Consider the following 18,020-nt stretch of genomic DNA (forward strand, 5'->3'; position numbering starts at 1 on the left):
GGTTTGAGTGAGGTAGGAGAATTTTTAGCATCCTTGATAATGGAGATCAGGCTCTGCATCTGAAGCTACCTCTGCAATTCATTTATATTATAGTTAAATCAATTATGCAAGCTATTATCTATAAAACATGTAACCTGTTCCAAAAAACTAAACCTCATCCAGCATCCGAAACCTATGGCTCAGATTCAGCATTCAAGCCTGTCAGATGCATCAGTATCATGAGATGCATCATCCCTGCAAGTTTGGTGATGTAAGGACCAGTAATAACTAAGATATAATCATCAGAGGGCACCTGCTCTAAAAACTTTAACCAGCTCTTAAAACCTTAACCTCATCCAGCATCCGAAACCTATGGCTCAGATTCAGCATTCATGCCTGTCAGGTGCATCAGTATCGTAAGACGCACCATCCTTGCAAGTTTGGTGAAGTTAGGACCAGAAATAACTAAGATATATTTTTTAGCATCCTTGATAATGGAGATCAGGCTCTGCATCTGAAGCTACCTCTGCCATTCATTTATATAATAGTTAGATCATATATGCAAGTTTGAAATAGTGCTATTACCTACATATATTAAACATGTGACCTGTTCCAAAAAAACTAAACCTCATCCAGCATCCCAAACCTATGGCTCAGATTCAGCATTCAAGCCTGTCAGGTGCATCAGTATCATAAGACACACCATCCATGTAAGTTTGGTAAAGTTAGGACCAGTAATAACTAAGATATGATCATCAGAGGGCACTGCTCTAAAAACTTTAACCAGCTCTTAAAACCTTAACCTCATCCAGCATCCGAAACCTATGGCTCAGATTCAGCATTCAAGCCTGTCAGGTGCATCAGTATCATAAGACGCACCATCCATGCAAGTTTGGTGAAGTTGGGACCAGTAGTAACTTAGAAATGGCTATCAAAGGGCACCTGCAACAAAAACTTTAACCTGCTTGAAAAACCTAACTTCATCTAGCATCCGAAACCTTCGGCTCAGATTCAGCATTCAAGCCTGTCAGGTGCAAAAGTATCATAAGACACACCATCCATGCAAGTTTGGTGAAGTAAGGACCAGTAGTAAGTAAGATATAATCATCAGAGGGCACCTGCTCCAAAAACTTTAACCAGCTCTAAAAACCTTAACCTCATCCAGCATCCGAAACCTATGGCTCAGATTCAGCATTCAAGCCTGTCAGGTGCATCAGTATCATAAGACACACCATCTATGCAAGTTTGGTGAAGTTTGGACCAGTAGTAACTTAGAAATGGCTATCAAAGGGCACCTGCAACAAAAACTTTAACCTGCTCCAAACACCTTAACCTCCTCCAGCATCTGAAATTCATGGCCCAGATTCAGCATCCAAGTCTCTCAAGTCCATTAGTAGGTCCAGATGCATCATTCATGCAAGTTTGGTGAAGATAGGACAAGTAATAAGTTAGATACAGGACCTGCAACAAAAACTTTAACCAGGTCCGGACGCCGACGCCGACGCCGACGCCGACGCCGACGCCGAGGGTATAGCATAAGCTCCCCCCGACTTCGTCTCGGTGAGCTAAAAATTCGTGGGGGCCAATTTTCGTGGACTGTTGGTTTTTTGCTTATTCGTGGGGATGTAATTTCGTGGATGTTTCAGTTTTAATAACTCTTTCAAAACTTGTTTTCGTGGAGGACGTAAATTTGTGGGGGAGGGCTACCCACGAAAACCACGAAAATTGGGCCACCATGAAATCTAATGATTCCACAGTATTAAAATTTATAATATGAAATATAAGAGAGAGAGAGAGAAAGAGTGAGAGAGTATGGGGGGGGGGGGGGTTAATACATTCATTAATCATACATGCTGTAGTAAAAGAATTATGGGTTGCATTACAGAGAAGTCACGAATCTTCCAATATTCGTTATGTTTTATGTGCACTTTGCCACATCTGTCTCCTACACATAATTTCATTAACAATTCAAGATTTGACAACTGTGCATAAAATATACATTTATTTTTATATTAATCAATAGTATCACACAATACATTGAATCAAATATTTGGAGCAGCCAATATAAGCTTACAAACTTTAGAGAAATCGAATACATTGATTGTTATAATGCTTTAGCACATCACCTGATCAGAAAAAAGGTGACAGATATGGAGAAGAACACATATATTTTTGATTGGGCACTCCAAAGAAAAGTCTGTAATAAATTATAAATAAAAATTACGATATTTTATAAGATGAAAAAGATTTATCCATTAAACTTATTAATAATGATATTTTTAGTTTTTATCTATTTTATGACATCGTCTCTACTCAAACTTACTCTGAGATATAAAAAATTGCAATGGGGTGGGGGTAGGGAAGTGGGGTGGGGGATAATTGAGGAAGAAATACAGTGATAAAACTCAACCTTCAAGACTACATTGGGAAAGATATTACTGACATGTGTTTACAGCTTGACCTGTGAAGATCAAATTTGTCTGTCAACTGTGTATGGAAGTGTTAAATGTGCTAGCTCTTGGGTGCTACAGAACTGAATATATGTACAACAAAACATCATCATACAATAATAAAGCTTTAAATCAATTTTTTGAAATCTCATTACTATACAAAGCAAATGGTATTGCCACTCTCTCTAAATAAAGAGAGCGGAGCAAGAAGATGTTAGACTGCATGCAGGCAATATACCAGTACTTTCTGTACATGTTTTAAATTCAATTCTATTAACAAACAACAATATATGAATTACACGTAATAAAGAAAATAAAATGCGGACTCATTCAAGATCTACACTATATTATATCCTAAAGGAAGCTGGCGATCGAGAGCTCGACATGAAATTTGCACCACTCTGAGACACAATGTAGGAAATCAAATTGTTGGGAAATGACATAACACAGGGTCTACTGCACACAACATTACAAATCAATCAGATGAGATTAAATGTCAATAAAGTCATAATGCCAGTTTGGCTTGGAAAAAAAGAAGAGGAATTAAGGCCTGGAATTACAATGGTAACTCGGATATACGCCATACCCACCTGCAGAATTCCAATAAAAAGCCATCTTATGTGTGGCTCCTGACCGCATTAGCCGTGTTCAGATACTCCTTGTACTAATTAGTCCATTGATTTTACTGGGAGAGAGGCAGTAAAAAATCCATTGCTCACAATCTTTCTATATCAAATTCTGCAGCCACAGCTTAATTCTCTTATGATACTAAAATTGACAGTATTCAAATTTTATAAGACAGCCCATTAAACCCTTATATGCATTTAACCTAACTCGATGCCATTTCTCGGCTACAAAAAATTGCTTTGTCATGGCAACCATATGTATTTTGCTTGAGAAAGAATGTATAGATACTGTAAATTATTCATCAAGTTTTTCTAGTATCAGATCAACATGAGAGAGTAAATTGTTCTTGTTTAGGTGTAACTGGCTCAACTGCAACATGAAGAAATACCCAGGATACCTCATTTCTTCACACTGTGGCGACTTCGTTTTTAATAATCTGTTAAACAGGATTATGTATTCTGTGGTAACCAAAATTATCTGATATTCCCAGGAGCAAAACAACATCATGAAATGAAAGGCAAACTAACAAATAATTACTGAAGAATGCCAGCAAAACACATTTCCTCAAACATCTCATGCAGTTAAATCATGACACTTTTAACACCCAAGAAAAGAAGAACGTCTCATTTGGAGCCAAAAGGTTCTGGATGCCTGGAATGGTAAAACAATTATAGCACTATGCCTGGGGATTGTAGATCCACTCCTGGTCACCAGCCATGTAATGATTCAACATGATTAGGAAAATAAATCATTCACAAGTAAATCTGATCAGCAGTCACACTAAGTTGAAATCCTTCTCTTTACTGGGGGGTAATAGTGCATATGAACTGGATTTCTATGAGGGCTTTTAGGTTTTTGACATACACAATTTTTATATAGCTGTTTTACTTACTGAACATTTTACTGCTATGTGTGATTTTTCTACTCTCAAATGGTCTATATATTTTGTCTGAATTGCCTTTGTCAATAAGCACAGCGACAATGCAGAAGTTAAAAATTGGTCTGTTGAGTGTTAATTGCTCTTCAGAGGGATCTTGGCAAAGATTCTAAATATCACTAAATACGCCAAGTTTCAAGCTGGCTGCTGATTGCATTAAAGAGTTGTTTGCTACTATCTTCAATTTCTTTGGTGAATCTTTATACCCCAATAACATGATAAGTCTTGTATTGATCACAAAAATTGTAGCCAAACCCTTAATGAGGCAATAATTTTAGAAATATCTATACACAAAAAACAACTGCATATCATAAATGTTGGTATCAAACAGCCTCAGAAATTTAACATGGACAGAATTTAATCTCATTTAAATTGTATGGAGGCTAGCATTGTTTCAGACTAAATCAATACTTTGCCAAAATACAATCAATTGAAAATTGCAGATTTGTGTACCATGGTCCAGAATAGAGAGATTTTTGTCTGGGTCTGAATTGACTTCCTCTAGACTATGCAGCCTTAGATATTTTAGGATGGAAGAAATTACCATTCTCTATAAACCATAAAAAGACTACCGTAATGCCTCTAACACATCCTGTGAACTGATAAAGCTATTCTTAAAAGACACTTATAGAGCTTATATGCATTAATTTTGAAATCAAACAAAACAAAATATAATCATTCAAGGGCCTAAGTTTGTCCTTCATGAAAAAAAGACTTCTAACATAAAGAGATTGATTTTAATATACAGTACCGACCAGACGCATTACCTTACACCAAAGCAGACCCTAAAGCTGACCCCTGATCTGCTTTGGGTCAGGTCAGGTCTGGGTTTTTTTTATATTTGCACCTGCTCTGGGTCCACTTGGGGTCTTCTATGGGTTTACTAAGGATCTGCTCACTGAAGTGGGAAGCAAGGCATGGTTCTATAATCAATAACTGCTTTCTGTGTCCGCTTTGGATCTGCTCTGCTATGGGTCAGCCTGGGGTCTTTTTGGGGTCAGCCCTGGGTCCATAGTAGATCTGAAGCATGCCCTGAGTGGACATAGAAAGCAGACCCCAGATTTGGTTGGGGTCTGTTTTCTGCAAAGTTTGGTCTGATCGATACTGTATATCCCAACCTTTTTAAAGATAGATTTTAAAATGTATAATTAAGCTCTGAAACTTTGCAGAGAATGTTTAAGTTTCAGAAACTATTTTTTTTCCATTTCTGTCCTTTTCCTTATGAATGTCAAGACAATCTTGATACTATAGGTACCATTACTAAGCCTTCAAGTTTCGCTATTTTAAAGGCATCAACTGAAATGACTTAGCAAAAATTGGAATATTAAAAAAAATGAAAATATAAAGGTACAGACTATGAAGATTCAACCTTGGTAGACCAAATGTGTCGGCTAGTATAATGTGAATATATCCAACAGTAAGAAGTCTCAACACCTATGGGGGAATTAAGCCTTGATAAACTAAATGTGTCAGTATAATGTGATGATGCAACAGTGGAAAAGTAAATTAGTACATGTACATGTATCAAGGGACTCTCAACACCTTTAGGGAAAGTTTAAAGTTTCTTCAATCACAACAAATGGGTTTTAACCTCCAAGGAATTGTAGTTTTAAATGTGAACAATTGAAGGAAAAAACCCAGAAATAATGAGTTTTGGATTTAAAAAAAAAACAAAAAAAACTGATAAGTTTCAACAGGAGGCCAATTGGCCTTAATGGTCACCTGAGTAGCATATAACCCATACACAAACTTGTTGAGGAGTCTCATATATGCATTTAATTAATTGGGTTTCATTCTGGAGTAGAAAAATTACAAATTTGTAATGACGACCACCTCCCTGCCTGAAATCTTTCAAAAAGAACTGTGAAACCTATAATTTTAGTGAAAAACTTAAAGATCTGGTCTACAAAATCAGGAATTCAGTTTTCCTTTCAGGTGTGTGGGAGTAAAGAAGATATTTTTTTAACATTTTATGTATTAACACCTACAGTTCCATTTTGGCCCTGCCCTAGAGTAAAAACCCATACTCCAGGGAACATGAAAATTAAAATTTCAGTAGAGGACTTCCTGGTAAACATAATCATAAGTCAGTTTTTTATACAGATGTGTGAGAATAGAGAAGAAAATTTTTAAACATTATATGCATTAACACTATATTGCCCCCCCCCCCCTCATGTCCTGAACCCCTGACCCAGGGGCCATGAATTTCACCATTTAGGTAGAGGAGTTAGTGGACATCATAACCATGTATTCAGTTTTTTGCCAACATGTGTGGGAGTAGAGAAGAATGATTTTTTAAGATTTAAAACATGTTTACTATATGGCCATGTTGGCCCCACCCTAGAGCCTGAACCCCTAACAAAGAGATCATGAATTTCACAATTTTGGTAGAGGGCTTCATGGACATCATAACCAGGCATTTAGATTTTAACAAATATATATGGGAGTAGAGAAGAAGATTTTCTAAGATTTAATACATTTTTACTATATGGCCATATTGGCTCCACCATTGAGCCTGAACCCCTAACAAAGAGATCATGAATTTCACAATTTTGGTAGAGGGCTTCATGGTAAACCAGGCATTTAGTTTTTAACAAATATATATGGGAGTAGAGAAGAAGATTTTTTAAGATTTAATACATTTTTACTATATGGCCATATTGGCTCCACCCTAGAGCCTGAACCCCTGATACAGGGGTCATGAATTTCACAATTTTGGTAGAGGGCTTCATGGACACCATAATCATGCATTTAGTTTTTAACAAATATATATGGGAGTAGAGAAGAAGATTTTCTAAGATTTAATACATTTTAACTATATGGCCATATTGGCCCCACCCTAGAGCCTGAACCTCTGACCTAGGGGTCATGAATTTCACAATTTTGGTAGAGGGCTTCATGGACATCATTATCATGCATTTAGTTTTTAACAAATATATATGGTAGTAGAGAAGACGATTTTCTAAGATTTAATACATTTTTACTATGTGGCCTTATTGGCCCCACCCTAGAGCCAGAACCCCTGACCCAGGGGCCATGAATTTCACAATTTTGGTAGAGGGCCTCATGGACATCATTACTATGCCTCCATTTTTTTCCTCACATGTGTGGGAGTAGAGAATTGGATTTTTTAAAATTTGGCTACTTTTGCATATTTGGCCCTACATGTGGCACCCCGGGGACTGGTAGAGCCATGAATTTCACAATTTAGATTCCTCTTACCATATAGATACCTCACACCAAAAATGGTAACAATCAGCCTTGTAGTTTTTAGGAAGAAGTTAAAAAAATAAAATTGTTAACGCACGTCGCAATACGGACAACAATGGACGAAAACTGATAGCAATATAGTAGGTCACCTGAGTTTACCTAAAAATCCAGTGCAATTTATATAGATAACGAGAGGTCCAGGGGCAACATCGCTCACCTGAGCAACAAAACCCCTAACTCTAATCAATATTAGCATTACAGTATCAAAATCAAAATATCTTGAAAACTAAGTATAGTAGCTCCTGCTCAAAAATTTTTTTAAATTTTTTTTTCTATTTCTATATACCCCCCTCCCCCACCATTGTGGCCCAACTTTCTCTAAGGCATCTTGTTTTGATCAAAGTTTAATCTGCACAACCCATGCTTTCACACAAGTTACTGCTTTTTGGACTAAAAACTCTCCCAGAATATTTATAAAATGTTCTCTGTATATATTCCTATGTAAAAATACCCCCCCCCCCCCAATTATTAGCCGCCCTTCCTCTGTGGACCATGATTTAAACAAACTTGAATCTACACTATTTGAGAATGCCTCCACAAAAGTTTGAGTTTTCCTGGCCGAATAGTTTTTAAGAAGAAGATTTTTAAAGATTTTCTCTATATATTCCTATGTAAAAAATCACCCCTCCCCCATTGTGGCCCCACCCTATCCCCGGGGACCATAACTTGAACAAACTTTAATCTACACTATCTGAGGATGCTTCCACTCCAATTTGACCTTTTCTGGCCTAATGGTTTTTAAGAAGAAGATTTTTAAAGATTTTCTCTATATATTCCTATGTGAAAATCCATCCCCCATTGTGGCCCCATCCTACCCCTGGGGACCATGATTTGAACAAACTTGAATCTACACTATCTGAAGATGCTTCAACTCCAATTTGAGCTTTCTGGTCAAATAGTTTTTGAGAAGAAGATTTTTAAAGATTTTCCCTATATATTCCTATGCATAAATTCATTTCCCTATTGTGTGCCCAACCCTTCCCCCTGGGGGCCATGATTTGAACAAACCTGAATCTACACTATCTGAGGATGCTTTAACTCCAAATTGAGCTTTTCTGGTCAAATAACTTTTGACAAGAAGATTTTTTAAAATTTTCTCTATACATTCTGATGTAAATATCCATTCCCCCATTGTGGCCTCACCCTACCCCAGGGGATCATGATTTCAAAAAACTTAAATCTACACTATCTGAGGATGCTTCAGTACAAGTTACAGCTTTTCTGGCCTTATAGTTTTTGAGAAGAAGATTTTTGAAAAATACCAACAAATTTTCAATATATCTTTATTATATCCCCTTGAAAGAGGGTGTGCTCTTCATTTGAACAAACTTGAATCCCTGTCACCTAGTGATGCTTTGTGCCATGTTTGGTTGAAATCTGCCCAGTGGTTGTTGAGAAGAAGATGAAAATGTGAAAAGTTTACAACAATGCCAACAACAACACCAACGCCAACGCCGACAGACAACGGAATCTTAAACTTCAGGGTATATTCCAACAAGCTATGATCTGCAGGGCAGTGCCCTAATGCTTCAGTGTTGAATAAAAAAACCCTGGTGATATGAATAACTTATTAAGACACAAAATTTCCAAATCATAACAAACTGTAATTAAAAATGTAAGTCACAAGGTGTGGAAGATTCTTAAATTCTTTAAATATTTTACATTTTTCACAGTCAAGGGATATAACTCTTTCAAATCGCATATGGATCTTGATCAATACAACCAACAATGTTCCAAGTTTAAGGGCCATACCCGGTAACTCCATTGCATAACATAAACCTCAAACGTATCTATGATCTATTATTACAAAAAAATTAAACCCAAAACAATTTTCTTTTACCCAACAAAAGTTATCTACAGAACTATAGCTCTGCATTCAGAAAATTTTTAGATGGGCAACCATAAATCATCCACATTTTTCTGACTCGAGAGCTACAGTTCTGCAACTAACACATGTCTGCAGGCAAATTATTTAAAATGTATAATCAATTCTAAACAACCTTGGACCTCCAGACATTATTTTTGTCATAAAACAAAAGTAATTACAGTGTTTAAAGTATGTAGCAAAGAAAAGTTTGATGCCCTTGAACTTTAAAGCTCCCCTGAACTCAGCCCAGTTTTTGAAATAAAATGGCTCATGGGCCACATCACTCACCTGAGCACAGTTCCTTGTATCATTCTTTTTTAGTTTCATAAAACATTTTCCCTGTATATTTCTTTGTTAATCCTCTTGGGGTCCAAGTATTAGTCCAAGGGTCGCAATTTAACAAAATAGAATCTACACTATCTTAGGATGCTTGCATTAAAATCTCACAAATTGTAGCATTATAGTTCTTGATAAGAAGATTCTTAAACATATTCCCAACATATTTCTATATCAAGCTTTGAACCCCTATTGGGGCCCTTGTATTAGTCAGGGGTCACAACTTTTATCAGATTAGAATCTTCATTATATATTGCAGTGGTTCTAAGAAGATTTTCTAAGACACAACCCTATTTTTACAGTTTCACAGTTATCTCTCTTTTAAAAAGGATCTGGCCCTTTATTTAAACAATTTAGAACTCCAGTCCCATAAGAATGCTTTGTATCAGGTTTGGTTAAATTTGACCCAGTGGTTCTAAAGAAGAAGTTAAAAATGTGAAAAGTTTACAGACTGATGGATAGTAAACAGACAACAGGTTATCAGAAAGGCCCACTTGAACCTTCAGTTCAGGTGAGCTTAAAATAGTCTTCTTTATCACATTGTTTAGGAAAAATCTGAAAATCATCCAATCATAAGTTTACAGAAGACTGATAGGCAGTGAAAGCAGTAGAACACTGATAGAGAAAGCAGTAGAACACTGAAAGAGGAAGCAAAAGAACACTGATAGAGAAAGCAGTAGAACACTGATAGAGAAAGTAGTAGAACACTGATAGAGAAAGCAGTAGAACACTGATTGAGGAAGCAGTAGAACACTGATAGAGAAAGCAGTAGAACACTGATAGAGAAAGCAGTAGAACACTGATAGAGAAAGCAGTAGAACACTGATTGAGGAAGCAGTAGAACACTGATAGAGAAAGCAGTAGAACACTGATAGAGAAAGCAGTAGAACACTGATAGAGAAAGCAGTAGAACATTGATAGAGAAAGCAGTAGAACACTGATAAAGAAAAGGCAGTAAAACACTGATAAAGAAAATGCAGTAGAACACTAAGAGAGAAAGCAGGAGAACACAAATAGAGAAAGCAGTAGAATGCTAAGAGAGAAAGCAGTAGAACACTGATAGAAAAAGCAGTAGAACATTGATAGAGAAAGCAGTAGAACATTGATAGAGAAAGCAGTAGAACACTGATAGAGAAAGCAGTAGAACATTGATAGAGAAAGCAGTAGAACACTGATAGAGAAAAGGCAGTAGAACATTGATAGAGAAAAATTGGAAAAATGTAAAGTTCCAAGTGATAAATCTTGGTTGAAATACGGCAAGGTAAGTTCATGAGAAGAATATTTCATCCGATCAAAAGTCAATATGAATACACTCAAAACTTATTACAGTGCATTCTTGCATTTTAACAAAGTAAAATCTGGGAACTATTCTGACAGCAAAAGAGGGCGATCATTCAGTATTTACTTATGCCAAAATATGGACAAACATTAAAAATATAATAGTGTTCACTTCTACCACAGAAAAAATGTCACACATGGTAACATTTTATATTGCAGTTGCATATCTACTTTCCTCCATGGCCAGTATTGATTATTTGAACCAATATACATGAAAGTAAAGATTACTTTTAATATACATCGGTAGTAAATTACTTTGCAGAATTGATGCAGATATAATGAAAATTTGAATTCATCTCTACCTGATTTTGGATTACAGCATCAAAACTTGGTACTTCATTATATTATCTTTGATGTACATGTAATGGTGATCTCTGAAAATATTAAAATTTAATAATTTATGGTTTTCACATATTTTTATGGCATACATTATTTAATGAAGAAATTGCTTTTATTGTAAAACAAAACCCACAAAGTAACATATAGTTTCAACCATATTGTTACAATATGTTTATCCTATCACATGATCAATTTTAAAGGTCATGTGCATATGAATGCCAGTTTGGTTTTTTTTATTACTCTGTAGGTACATGTATGCTATGAAGTACATGTACTAAATAGTTTAGTAATCAATTCTAAATACACAGCTTCATATAAGATATATGCCCTGTATATAAAAATATTGAAATTGTTAGATGTTCTGTTCTCTATTTTCAATGTTGACTGACATAGCACATCAAAAAACTATTTTTGAGATAAATCAATTTTTAACAACATAAAAAACACAGAACAATGTTAGACTTGCAATTAATGAAGAAGTCTAATGGTTTGCTCATTCTTTGGCTCTTTCATCTATGTATCATAATGCTATATTGATTAATTCAATTTTGTTTTATGTACTCTCCCTTACTTTCATTAGTATAAGATCTTATTATCTTGGGTTACAAAAGAAATGTAAATATTACCAATAACTATTTAGGAAAATCTTTCCTTGTTGTTTCATACTAGATATGACCATTGTGTTCATTACAGAAAAAATCACATAACCCAATGACATGGGTTTTGTATTTTTCCTGCTACATGTATTTCCTCCAACCATCATACCCATATGAACCACAAAGGGAGCAACAAAATTTAATGTGATTATTTAATGCAGTAGCTTTTATCCTTAGTTATCAACCCCTTTTCCCCTACCAATGATGAAACATGAGGCCAATGGGACATATTGCTCATCTGAGCAACAATGTCAAACAGTTCAGTTGCCCACAATCTATCCTCCAAATAGTGACCTCTTTCTTACCCCAAGGGTTACAGTATTATCAAACTAAAACAATATTAAAACTTACCATGTACATTTGACTTTCACAAATTTAAGCCTATCATTTCTTAAGAGATTTCTTTTCAATTAATTGCCATTTTCTATTGTAAAAATTGATTACTGCATTCCCTCTTCCCTCTATATCTGGTTGTCTTCTAGCCCCTCCCTGACCCTCAGAGTCATGGTGCAAAGAAATTAAAACTTTAAGTACCGGTACTTGATGTGAAACTTTCTGTCGCATTTTAAAAATTGTTCTTTCCATATATGCTTGCAATTGCCCTATGGTGTTTTCTTTTAATATTTTTTATGTTCTTCAGGTGTGTGTTTGTGTGTGTGTGTGTGTGTGTGAATATGTGATATTGAGCTTATTCTTTGATCTTGTTCAAAGCTATCACAATCCCTAGAGTTTGTAGATTTATTCTGATTATAAGGACCTCATCTATTATTGCCTTACAAATGATGAAATTTCTCCTCAACCACAGCCTGGCGATCCCTATTGCACAATTATTCTACCTGTCAGATGATGGCAATGTTATGGCAGCACCGTCTTGATCAAGACGATTGGAGTAAATTAGAGACTGTCATGCAAAGGAATAATTTATTGCTAATGATGTTGCACACTAATGGCATGGACTTAAAGCAAGACTTGGCCATTCTATATAATCAATACATAATCATTTAAGTCCTGTGTGCTTGATGGCCCTACATTACACTCTTGAGTCTTTATCAAGAAAGGTCAGGTTGCCTGCATCAATGTACAAGAATGGTCATCATAAATATTGTCTCAACACCTACACATTAATTGATTGATTTTAAACCTCTTTCTCTCTCTCTCTCTCTCTCTCTCTCTCTCTCTCTCTCTCTCTCTCTCTCTCTCTCTCTCTCTCACACACACAAATATACATGTAATATGATTGTGGGGGATCTATACTTTTATAGCTATTCAACAATCTATAGAAAAAATTGTGGGGTGAGTAGGTTTAGATAGAGTTTCAGGTGACATAGAGATGTACACAAAGAGCGTAAGAGAACATATATAAGCCCAGATATATAAACATTTTAAGGTAACACAACATCAAGTTTAATGTCTTTATTCAACATATTCATGGTAGAATATAGTGCCTGAAAATTACATGATAGTTTATATTTGAAGTTAGAGATATGATCTGAAAATTTTCACCTGATAATAGTACAATTCTAGAATATCAAGAATGTGACCCTCAGAGATCAAATAGCCATTCCCTCCCCCATCTCAACCAATTTATCATGCCTGTATAGCATTTTTGTTTTGGAATACAGGGTTCAGTTTGAAAAAAAAAATCATGACTACATGTATCAAAACAAGGTTAAATTAAATATTCTAACCCAACAAATATCTTCCTTTACAGGGATCATGAGAGAGGAAGCAAAATGGAAATCCCATGTTAAAAGTCTGTGTACTCAAATGCAATGATAGATTATCTAATAGACAAAACACCTAAATTTGCTTGCAATATATTTTATAAAATCCTGACTAGAAATAAAACTTGAATCAAGCTCAACTTAAATACATGAAATACATGTATTTCAGTCAAAACAGTTATCCATGCATTTTAATCTCTTTTTCTTAAGGTTAACATCTAGTACAGGTACATGAGTGGATCGACCCTTAAGTTTCTGTTTAATATATGAATTCCTTAATTAATGATGTGTATTACCAAAGAATTGTCAACATCCTGGAAAAATGTTATAAACTGTCATCTTCAATGTAATATTCTGCTGCAGAAAACATAAAGGAAGGAGATAATTCAAATTAACTACCATGCAGGTATGATTACCACTCTTTAACTTATTTACTAGATTTTGACCATAATGTGATTTCCTTAAAAAGACACACCTACATGCATATCTAAAAATAAAAATGATGAAATTTTTATTTGTATTTTTGACTCTGATCCAAAACAAAATGGTATATCTAAAAGTTAATACATACTAAAAATGGCAATAAAGTGATTACCTAATATTTATCAAGAATGACTTTATATAATTAAAATAAAGATTTTTTTCCATGATTTTTGTTAAGTTACTTTTTATTGTATATCAAGGCCTTATGTAGTTACATGTAATATAAACTTTTATACATTCAATTTACTAGTACTTAAGGGCATTCTTAATTAAATCTAAAGTGAATAAAAAAAAGGGAAAAAGCCTTTCAAAGATCATGCGAATTAATCTGTTTTACCACTACTGTAAAACTGATTAAGTACGCTTTTTCTATGGTCAAACAACACATAAAACAAAACAAGTATTCAATTTCAAGTATTGGTAGAGATCGAATCAAAATGCTTTTTTTTATCGCCCAGTTCCCAAGACTATAGTGAGAGAATGAGATTAAGTGCAACCATTTAACTACAATACATTCTACTGGTAAATTATTAAACAATTTCATGCAGTAACAAATACCGGTAGCATGTTTATTAGAAACATATATTAAGCAGAAATTTCTGAGGGGACAAATTTCGTTCATTATTTCCAAATTCCACAGTATTTTGTCCCAAATTATGAGCAGCACTTTTATGTAAAATTCTCTGGAAAAATACTACCGTATGTAAAATTAAAAAATGCCTTTAATTTTCCTCACTCTTCACTTGATATAAAACAAAGCTATAGTCACAATTTAAGTGTAAAAGTACCATGTGAACATTGCCAGAATCCATGCAGTTTTTCTCTGTTTTTCTAAAACTCGTAATTATATAGGTTAACTTATTTCAAATACTGTAAAATTCTTAGGTTCTTTCCATATATATGCACTTGCTTGATATTTGAGTAATAAGTAAGCATACATAGTTTTTTTTTCAGATAAAAGATATATTTTCAAACATTTACATTTAAAAGGAGAATTTGAGGAATTGTTTACTTTTTTGGAGGAGTTTATTCAGAAAAATACTTCTTCTAATGACAAGAAATATGACTTCAATACATATACTCACCACACTATGTAATTTTTGTTGTAAGAATACTTATTACTAATGGATGTCAAATTTAGTTGTAATATATATTATCATCATTGATTTGAACAAGAGTCTGTTTCTTAAATGCAGAAGTGTTTTGAGAATTACGCCCTGAAATTTAGATGCAAATGACATTTCTAGTTTTTCCCAATGTCAATAATTTGTCAATTGAATTTACCCAATTTTCTAAAAATGGGATTTCCCCAAAATTACTTATAAATCCCTATTTGCATCTGTATAAAGTTAAAATTTGAAAACCATTTAAGTTTTCTTTACCTGTTGTTTTGGTGCATTGATGTAAATGACAGCAAAGAAAAAAGTAAACAGCTCGGATCAATCTGCAATAAATAAGAAATATATAAGTGCTATTATCCCCTCAGTCTATTATATAATTTTTCAGTAGGACAGTATATGCAAATACAATTATTCATCAACATCAAAACAAGCGTTTGTCCTGTCAGACCATGTACAGTATGCATGGTATTATCTGATTATGTCGTCATATGCTGTTACCTTGCATTTAGCATCATAATTGATTTACACTAAAAATTCTAAAAATGAAATGAATATACATTAATAGTTGTTAATTTGTCAAATTACCACGTTAATCATGCTAATAGGATGTGTTTTCAGACAAAATTTTGCTGTTTACAATTACAAACGCAAATGTAAATTTCCCAGCACAAAGTGGTCGTGATATCAGTCTCTTAATTAACACAAAAATTTCTTGAATTCCAAGAAACAGGGTGTTTTCTTTAATACGATACACAAATACACACTACAGTCACTGACATTAGTCGTTACTTACTAAATTTGAGATTCTATAATCACACAGGAAATTCTACTGCGAAACTAAAAGAAGACTTGATTACGATAAGATGGAAAAAATTCGATCGATGACTACTTTATGTTCCTATCAAATCTATCGTATTACATGACATATTTTAAAATTCACTTTCTTTATTTATTAAATTTCTGTATTGCGATGTTTTCTCCGTTAAATATAACATTTTCTTTTTTAAAATAGACGTTGCGCCTTTATCTAAAAATAGACTTAATAGGAAAAGGGGAAATTCCGAAATGAAAAATAGGCCTTACACACAGGACAAATACAGTCAGCGGGATTTTTTTTTGTTATCAAGGACAGGAATAGCAATTAGGGTGGGTATTTTTATGTAAAAGTATAAAATGCGTTTGCAAAATTCATAATATTATATTCTTCGTTATCATGACCCGCAAAAGGTATTGTAGTGAGTCGTTCTATACATGCATAGACAGTAGCAATGTTTATTATTTCCTTGCAAAAGTAGAAGAGTTACTTCCGTACACTTTCATTTCACAGTTTTAGCTACATTACATAGCTGATTACTATAAAATCGAATACAATGATAATCTTTTATGTCTGCAAAAGTGTCCATATTCATTAGATAATGATTATCTAAATTAATTAGACATTTTGCTTATTTTGATACTAAGCAGACCAACATCCAGGATTCAGAAGATGGCATTTCGGAAACCAGCAAACATAGCAGAAAATTTCGACAGCTTAGAAACTGATTGTTCAATTCAAACACGAGAACCCCGAGAAGATTCCGGTTTTTATTCTGGACCTTCAAGTTGCAAAGAAAGTCTTTGCAAAAAGGAAACAGATCTAATTTCTCCAACGAAAGACATAGGACTGCTGGAAGAAAACATGGAACGTGTTGACATCAACGGTCAGGCAGTTTCTAGATCTGCATCTTGTGAAAATCTTGTAAAAACTGTCCTTCGCATTATAGAGCAAGACTTCGATGGCGATACACTGATTCATGTTGCAATTATACAAAATGAGGAGTATATAGCAAAGTCTATGATTTCCATGGTTTCCATCCTCGACCCAGAGCTCCTTGATATTCCCAATTTTTTATTGCAAACTCCTTTACATTTGGCTGTCCTCGTCCGATCCGTGGAACTCGTGGAAATTCTTATCCAATCGGGAGCCGATTTGGGATGTCGTGATCTCCATGGGAACACACCTTTGCATATTGCCTCTTACCATGGTTTTGACAACATCGTAGTTTGTTTACTGAAATATGCAAGTGGTAAAAAACGAAAATCGACATTTATACAAGAAATAAATGACAGAAATTATGAAGGCCAATCATGTCTTCATCTTTCTACGTTTAACAATAGCCTTCCCGTAATTAACCTTCTGTCAAGATTTGGAGCAGACGTAAATGCACGTGACGGAAAGAGTGGTAAAACGATACTTCATTATGCAGCAGAAATGGGGAACACGATTCTAATGGATTATGTTTTACAGTTACCCGGAGTTGACGTCAATTCCCAAACGTACGCAGGCCAGACACCTAGCTCTCTGGCCAGGGGTCGAGGTTTTCTAGATATTTGGACAACCCTAAGGAAATTTGGCGGGAAAGACCGTGAAGAAATTGACGACACTTAATTTGCATTTTTATTTTATACGTAAAATGAACATCAATTGGTTTCGAATGTTCACTAATACGTACATGTGTGCGGTTGTGCAAACTTTTGTTTAATTCAAATGTAAACGGATAATATTATTTTTTATCCAATTCTGTAAGTAAATATTTTAATATCAAACGATATAATTATCACGTGAATGTACATTTATGTAAATATATATTGTTCTCCTATTGTTAACTTTGATATTCTCAGGTTATTGATATATTAAATAGTTGATCTTGGATATTTGGATATGCTTTATTCTTTAACAAAAATAATGAATCCAATGCTTTCGATAATTTTTGTTTTAATTCCAAATCGCAGACCAAAGAATACTTATTAGAAATCCAAACACAAGCAATTCCAATCAGTGCCCTATCCCTATGCAGGTATATTATGTAGCAATCAGATTAATAGATGGCCGACTTGCTGGGTTTTTTGAAAG

The 18,020-nt window shown here is 34.5% G+C and overlaps 2 protein-coding genes across 8 annotated transcripts in view; one reads left to right on the plus strand and one right to left on the minus strand.

Moving 5' to 3' along the window:
- The window catches only part of LOC128179963 (complexin-like), a 36,466-nt gene extending 20,485 nt beyond the window's left edge, over positions 1-15,981 (minus strand). For 3 of the 6 annotated variants that reach the window (XM_052847677.1, XM_052847672.1, XM_052847678.1), the window contains exons 1-3: positions 15,921-15,980; positions 15,389-15,450; positions 11,107-11,178 (exon numbers count right to left, since the gene is read on the minus strand). The gene's annotated coding sequence lies outside the window, so the exon portion shown is untranslated. Of the gene's footprint in view, positions 1-3,019; positions 3,158-11,106; positions 11,179-15,388; positions 15,451-15,712; positions 15,876-15,920 lie in introns of those variants that run through there. The other 3 variants (XM_052847671.1, XM_052847674.1, XM_052847676.1) reach the window with 3 other exon arrangements.
- Positions 15,982-16,178: 197 nt separating this feature from the next.
- On the plus strand, positions 16,179-17,819 carry LOC128181003 (NF-kappa-B inhibitor alpha-like). 2 transcript variants are annotated; one of them, XM_052849238.1, is made up of 2 exons: positions 16,179-16,273; positions 16,592-17,819. In XM_052849238.1, the coding sequence occupies exon 2, from the start codon at positions 16,614-16,616 to the stop codon at positions 17,553-17,555; it is 942 nt and encodes a 313-aa protein (XP_052705198.1). In that variant the 5' UTR covers positions 16,179-16,273; positions 16,592-16,613; the 3' UTR covers positions 17,556-17,819. The 2 variants fall into 2 exon arrangements, with proteins under 2 accessions (XP_052705198.1, XP_052705197.1); XM_052849237.1 differs by lacking the exon at positions 16,179-16,273 and adding an exon at positions 16,326-16,354.
- Positions 17,820-18,020: the final 201 nt, after the last annotated feature.

The sequence above is a fragment of the Crassostrea angulata genome, chromosome 4, assembly GCF_025612915.1.
Source record: "Crassostrea angulata isolate pt1a10 chromosome 4, ASM2561291v2, whole genome shotgun sequence".
In the NCBI taxonomy this organism is placed as follows: Eukaryota; Metazoa; Mollusca; class Bivalvia; order Ostreida; family Ostreidae; genus Magallana; species Magallana angulata.